The 7,423-nt window shown below is 34.7% G+C and overlaps 1 protein-coding gene across 1 annotated transcript; it reads left to right on the top strand.

Moving 5' to 3' along the window:
* The first annotated feature begins 3,883 nt into the window (after positions 1-3,883).
* On the top strand, positions 3,884-4,569 carry LOC145800908 (receptor-like protein EIX2). Its single transcript, XM_082890660.1, has 2 exons — positions 3,884-4,495; positions 4,540-4,569. Exons 1-2 carry the CDS (start codon positions 3,884-3,886, stop codon positions 4,567-4,569), a joined length of 642 nt encoding a protein of 213 aa, XP_082746786.1.
* Positions 4,570-7,423: the final 2,854 nt, after the last annotated feature.

The raw sequence follows: 7,423 nt of genomic DNA, 5'->3' as shown, positions 1-7,423 counted from the left end.
TGAAAGGAAATGAAAAAAGGGGGGGAAAGACGGTAAAAAGGGGGGAAATTAGTTTGGGCAGGCGGGTCAGTGAAAAAAAGGGGGAAATTTTTTTTCATTTTTTTAATGAATTTTTTTTTATTTGGTAGAAGTAGGGGTAATATTTCAATGAAAAATATTTTTTGTTAAAATAAAATTATTTTTTATGGTCAATTAAAAATATTTTTTTGTGGCCGATTTTTTTTTTATACTAAAAATCAAGAACTAATTTTTTGTGGTAGATGAGAGAAAGCGACAGTAGTGGTGAAGGTGGTGGATATGAGGTGCTGGTGGTGGTGGTGGTGATGGCGAAGGAGATTAGTGGTAAAGTTGTGGTAGTGGTAAAGGAGATAGAGTGGCGGTGGTAGATGAGAGGTAATAGTAGTAGTAGAGAGTGAGAGAGAGATAGAGAGACAAAGAGAGAAAGAGATAGAGAGTGAGAGATAGAAAAAGAGACAAAGAGAGAGGAGAGATGAATGAGAGAGACAGAGAGAGAGATCGAGAGAAGAGAGATGAGCGAGAGAGACATAGAGAGATGAGAGATGAACGAGAGAGACAGATAGAGAGATAGATAGAAGAGAGATGAGCGAGAGAGACATAGAAAGAAGAGAGATGAACGAGAGAGAGAGAGAGAGAGATAGAGAGAAATGAGATGAGCGAGAGAGACAGAGAGAGAAAGAGAGATAAGAGAGAGCGAGAGGAGAGAGATGAACAAGAGAGATAGAGAGAAGAGAGATGAACAAAACAGACAGAGAGAGAAAATATATGAGAAAAGACATAGATAAGTGAGAAACACAGGGAGAGAGAGACAGACAGACAGACAGAGGAGAGTGATGAGTAAGAGAGAGAAATAGAAGAGAGAGAGGAAGATGACAAAATGGGTGAAAAGAAAGAGAGAGTGATGGAATGAGAGAGACAGAGGCGCGAGAGAATCGATGGCAGAGAGAGAGACGTGTTTAAGCCCTAACTCATTTTAGTGTGTTTGAAATCCCTCTAGAGTTCCTCGCCAAATTAATTTAAAAATCCCTCCAAAATGATAATAAATAAAAAGTAAAATTATAATAATAAATAATAGAGAGAGAAAGAGAGAGAGAAGAGTGATGAGTAAGAGAGAGACAGAGAGAGAAAGAGAGAGAGAGAGAGAGAGAGAGAGAGAGAGAGACATGGAAAGAAAGAGATAGAGACAGAGACAGAGAGAAACAAAAGATGAGTAACAAATAGACAAAGAAAGAAAGAGAAAGAGAGCGAAAAGAGATGATCGAGAGAAAAACATAGAAAAAGAGAGAGATAGAGAGAGAAGAAAGATGAGTGAGAGAGACAGAGAGAGAGATAAAGAGAAGAGAGATGAGTGAGAGAGATAAAGAAAGAAAAAAGATGAGAGAGATAGAGAGAAGAGAGATGAGCGAGAGACAAAGACAGACAGATAGAGAAGAGTGATGAGTGAGAGCGAGAAAAAGAAGAGAGACAAAGAGAGAGAGAGAGACAAAGAGAGAAAGGGATAGAGAGTGAGAGTCATAAAAAGAGACAGAGAGAGAGGAGAGATGAACGAGATAGACAGAGATAGAGATAGAGATAAGAGAGATGAGTGAGAGAGACATAGAGAGAAGAGAGATGAACGAGAGAGAGAGATAGAAATAAGAGAGAGATAAACGAGAGAGAGATAGAAATAAGAGAGAGATGAGCAATAGAGACAGAGAGAAAAGAGAGATGAGAGAGAGCGAGAGAAGAGAGAAGAACAAGAGAGATAGAGACAAGAGAGATGAACGAAAGAGACAGAGAGAGATACAAAAAGGAGAGAAGAGATAGATGAGTGAAAGACACAGAAAGAGAGAGACAGACAGATAGACAAACAGACAGAGAGAGAAGAGTGATGAGTAAGAGAGAGAAAGTGAATAGAGAGAGGAAGATGAAAAAATGGGTGAAAAGAGACAGACAAAGAGAGAGAGAGAAAAAAAAAGTGAAAAAGATAAACGAGAGAGATACAGGGAGAGATGAGCGAGAGAGATAAAGAGAAGAGAGACAGAGAGAGACGAGAGATGAGAGAGATAGAGAAAAGAGAGATGAGCGAGAGACACAGAGGGAGAGACATAGAAGAGTGATGAGTGAGAGAGAGACAGAGACAAAAATAGAGACACAGAGAGAGACAGACAGATCGAGAAAAGTGATGAGTGAAAGAGAGAGAAAGAGAAGAGAGATAGAGACACAGAGAGAAAAAGAGAGACAGATAGATAGAAAGAGAGAGAAAGAGTGATGAGTGAAAGTAAATTTTTATTTTTCTTTCAGTGAAGAAAATATTTTTTATGTCAAAACTATATATACCGCGACCAAAATAATTTTTAGTCGCTGAAATTAAGGTTTTGCCGACCAAACTTTTGGTCGCGAAAGATAAAAAATAATTTTTTATATTTCTTTCAGCGACGAAAATATTTTAGTTGCCAAAACTATATATATCGCGACCAAAATAATTTATAGTCGCTGAAATTAAGGTTTTGCCGATCAAACTTTTGGTTGCGAAAGATAAAAAATAATTTTTTATTTTTCTTTCAGCGACTAAAATATTTTAGTTGCCAAAACTATATATACCGCGACCAAAATAATTTTTAGTCGCTGAAATTAAAGTTTTGCCGACCAAACTTTTGGTCGCGAAAGATAAAAAATAGTTTTTTATTTTTCTTTCAGCGACTAAAATATTTTAGTTGCCAAAACTATATATACCGCGACCAAAATAATTTTTAGTCGCTGAAATTAAGGTTTTGCCGACCAAACTTTTGGTCGCGAAAGATAAAAAATAGTTTTTTATTTTTCTTTCAGCGACTAAAATATTTTAGTTGCCAAAACTATATATACCGCGACCAAAATAATTTTTAGTCGCTGAAATTAAGGTTTTGCCGACCAAACTTTTGGTCGCGAAAGATAAAAAATAGTTTTTTATTTTTCTTTCAGCGACTAAAATATTTTAGTTTCCAAAACTATATATACCGCGACCAAAGTAATTTTTAGTCGCTGAAATTAAGGTTTTGCCGACCAAACTTTTGGTCGCGAAAGATAAAAAATAGTTTTTTATTTTTCTTTCAGCGACTAAAATATTTTAGTTGCAAAAACTATATATACCGCGACCAAAATAATTTTTAGTCGCTGAAATTAAAGTTTTGCCGACCAAACTTTTGGTCGCGAAAGATAAAAAATAATTTTTTATTTTTCTTTCAGCGACTAAAATATTTTAGTTGCCAAAACTATATATACCGCGACCAAAATATTTTTTTAGTCGCCAATTGTGACAAATTTAGCGACTAAATTTTTTTTAGTCGCCAATTGTGAGATTTTTAGCAACTAATTTTTTTTTAGTCGCCAAAAATTAATATACCCCGACTAAAAAAATTTAGTAGCTAAATATTGTACTTTTACCGACTAACATAATTTTTGGTCGCCAATTCCACTACTTTTGGCAACCAAAATATTTTTAGTCGGCAAAAGTGGTCGCCAATTGTGTATTTTCTTGTAGTGTTCCAAGCTTGATAACCTAAAATTGAGCACCAACCGTCTCCATGGCAAAATCTTTTCATCCTTGGTGAACTGCACAAGCTTGCAAGCACTTGACCTTGGAGACAACAAATTTTCTGGGGAAATACCAAATTCCATTGGAGAAAGCCATTCATTGCTGCATGAGCTATGCATACATGGCAACATGTTCAGTGGAAACATTCCAAAACAACTTTGTCGTCTTCCTTATCTCCATATCTTGGACCTCGCTCATAATAATTTATCAGGACCCCTCCCACCATGCCTAGGCAATTTGGTTCGTTTAAGTACTTTCACACCTTATAACGGACTACCACCTTCTACAAAAGGGACGCATGCCAACCAAATGGAATTGGTTGTGAAGGGGCGAAATATGAAAATTATCAATATTCTCGGCATTGTAAATATTATTGACTTTTCGAGCAACAAACTATGGGGAGAGATCCCGGATGAAATAACAAATCTTTCGTCCTTAGGGGCCTTAAATTTATCGAGGAATGAATTGACAGGGAAGATACCAGAGAATATTGGAAGGTTACAACAATTAGAAGCTCTTGACCTCTCATGGAACCATCTTTCAGGTCCAATTCCTCCAAGCATGGCTTCTATAACTTCACTGAGCTATTTGAACCTATCGCATAACAACTTGTCTGGACCAATTCCCTCGACCAACCAGTTCCAAACCTTCAATGATCCATCCATTTACGTTGAAAATCTTGAGCTTTGTGGGTTACCATTGACGACAAAGTGCCCAACCCCAAATCACGGTGATGTAGAAGACCAAGACAGTGAAAAGAAGGATAAAGATGAAGATGAAGAGAAGTTTGATAGGCTATGGTTCTACACTAGCATTGTAGTTGGATTTGTTGTGGGATTTTGGGCTGTTTGTGGCAGTTTGGTTTTGAAAAGTTCATGGAGACATGCGTATTTCCAATTCTTAGATAAGGTGATAGATTGGGTATTTGATAGTTGTTGTCTGTGTTTTTAATTTTGTTGTTTCAGGCATGGCAGTGGAAGTGGCTCATTTGTTAAATATAAATATGATGCTTGAAATGCCTTTGTTTCCATTTTTATGCTTTTGTTTTTGTTGTTGTGGTTTTTTTACATGAAATTGATTTTGTATTAACTTGTATTGTTATGCAATGTTTTGGATTACAAAGATACATGGCTTCATTGATGAGAATCTCCTTAAAACTCTAGTCCAAAATTTTGCATGCAATATTTTTTTGAAAGTTATGGAATCGGGTTCGGATATCCGAAATTAGCTGATATCAATCTGATTAACGAGCTGATGTCAGATATGACAGTGGAGGATTCATATAGGATTCAGACTATGCCTTAATCAGATTCGATTTTGATTTTGCCAAATCCAATTCCAATCCGGCTCATGTATAGGCCTAATTCAAAATCCATGAACAACTATATTGTTTGAGCAATACTACCTATAAATTTTATTCAGAAATATCAATCCATTGTTCATATTCATTATATACATAAATCTCACACTATACCCATTCAATATTCACCACACAATCAACAAGTTAAATAAATATCAGGGACTGGATTCTAAACTGAAAACAGCCCTTAAGAGAATTGTTCACTCCGAAAGTGAGCCACCACTTGACTTGTCTCGGAAGTTTTTGATCAGCAGTGATGGATGCACAGAAAATAAAATAAAAAATTACATTAAGATTGTGTTTTGATCATAAATTTGAGCAAAGATTTAGAAACCAAAAAAAAAAAAATGTGAATAAAATATACATTCTTTTCCCTTTTTTTTCTAAATTTTTATTTAAATTTATAATCTAAAAACAATCTAAAATGATTGAAATTCAATTGTAAATTGTGAGCACTTAACTTTTCTGAGTTAAAAATGATAAAATCATGGTAAGACTTATTCTTTCCATCCTCTCCCATTCCAACGAATATGTACAGCTACGAGCATCTCCAACTATGCATTAAATTTTTTATTAAATTTGAGTAAAATGTCCATTTGATATCAAATGCTTCAAAGAAAGTTTTTAAAGTTTCATTAGAACACTGGTCGACTGGACGGATGCCTGGCCGGTTGATCGGCTAGTGTAAATTTTGCACAAAATTTTGAACTTGAGGTAGTCATCTGGAGGGTCGACTGGGAGGACAATTGGCTAGTGTAAATTTTTTACAAATTTTTTCCTTGAGGTGGTCATCCGGGGACATCCGGTGTACATTCGATAGTAAAAATCCAACGATTATGAATAGTAATTGGATAAAAGATACATCCATTCTTAATTTGATGAAAGATTTAAAAAATTCTAAATTTGATGAAAGATTTAGTGAGTTACTGGAGTAATAAAAAATAATTTTTTTATTAAATTTAAATTTAATAAAATATTTAATGAATCATTGGAGATGGTCTAACAAGATTGAAATGGCTGCAAACTAAAGCTCTGTTGGGAGAAAAGTTAGGATTAGTTTGGCATAAAATAATACAAAAAGTTAAAAAGTCACTATCCTATTTAAGTCACATCATCTTATTTAAATCACATCACATCTCTAACACATTATATCAAACCCAACCCAAACTCAACTCATATAAGTCAATAAATCAAAAAGTGCACTTTTTAAAACATCCCAAACCAATCCACCCCTGCTGTGTTAATGTTGAGCACTTCTCTCTCAATACTCCCTCCGTCCCATAATATTAGTTCCTTATTCCATTTTTCATTGTCCTAAAATATTAGTCCCTCTTCAAAAATCAAGTACAAAAATAATATAAATTTTCTATTTTGCCCTTCTTTTAAATTCATAAATAATATAAAAAGTACAATTATGACATTGATATTCCCAAAAAAATGTACTATCAAAGGGTAATTTTGGAAAATCAACTTTTTTAAAGTACAATAATTGTACTACCAAAAAAAGTTGGATTCCCCAAAAGGGACTATTATTTTGGGACGGAGGGAGTATGACTCAGTCAAGACTCTCAAAGTCCTGGGTCTAAGGTCAGGAAATTTAGATACACATTCCCAGAATGTCAGTATGTGTGGCCCATTTTCTCAATTGTTTATAAATTTAAAATCAAATTCCATAATCCATATCTATACTATATATACAAGTTAATGTAGTGTGTTCTTAAAATTTTTTGATTGATCAGCCAGTGTTTAAACCTTCAACGGAAGTTTTTGAAGTTTTATTAGAACACCGGTACACTGGACGGATTTCCGGCCAGTTGATCGGCCAGTGTAAATTTTGCACAAATTTTTATCATGAGATAATCATCTGGGAGATTGACTGGGAGGACGACCAGTCAGTGTAAATTTTTTACAAATTTTTATCTGGAGGTGGTCATCTAGGAACATCCAGTGGACATTCAGAGGTGAAAATCTAACGATTATGAACAGTAATTTGATAAAAGATACATCTATTCTTAATTTGAAGAAAGATTTGAGAAATTTTAAATTTGATGAAAGATTTAGTAAGTCATTGGAGCAATAAAAAATAACTTTTTTTTATCAAATTTAAATTTAATAAAATATTTAATGAATCATTGGAGATGGTCAAACAAAGATTGAAAATGACTGCAAACTAAAGCCCTGTTGGGAGAAAAGTTTGTCACCACTGCTGTGTTAATGTTGAGCACTTCTTTCTCAATATGACTTAGTCAAGACTCTCAAAGTCCTGGGTCTAAGGTCAGGAAATTTAGTCTTGGTCAATAATCTGCATATGGTGCTTGGCTTGCACTTAAAATTTTTACATTACCGGACATATCTTAGTAGGATCAGAGTTGACCGCATGATTTTGAATTTTGAGTGACATGTCTATCGAAGTGAATATTGTCTGCCTATGTGTGATTCCATCATAATTTTGTTTGGTTCCTTTTAACGTGTGGAATTGGGGTCGAAAG

Source organism: Camellia sinensis, chromosome 10 (assembly GCF_055761805.1).
Source record: "Camellia sinensis isolate YWXY chromosome 10, ASM5576180v1, whole genome shotgun sequence".
Classification (NCBI taxonomy): Eukaryota; Viridiplantae; Streptophyta; class Magnoliopsida; order Ericales; family Theaceae; genus Camellia; species Camellia sinensis.
This window is presented reverse-complemented; position numbering and strand designations above follow the sequence as displayed.

Bases quoted from the DNA above. Each gene is read 5' to 3' on its own strand.
- LOC145800908 (XM_082890660.1), top strand. From the start codon at position 3,884: ATGGAATTGGTTGTGAAGGGGCGAAATATGAAAATTATCAATATTCTC. The intron at 4,496-4,539 runs GTATTTGATAGT...TTGTTGTTTCAG, and splicing joins TAGATAAGGTGATAGATTGG to GCATGGCAGTGGAAGTGGCT.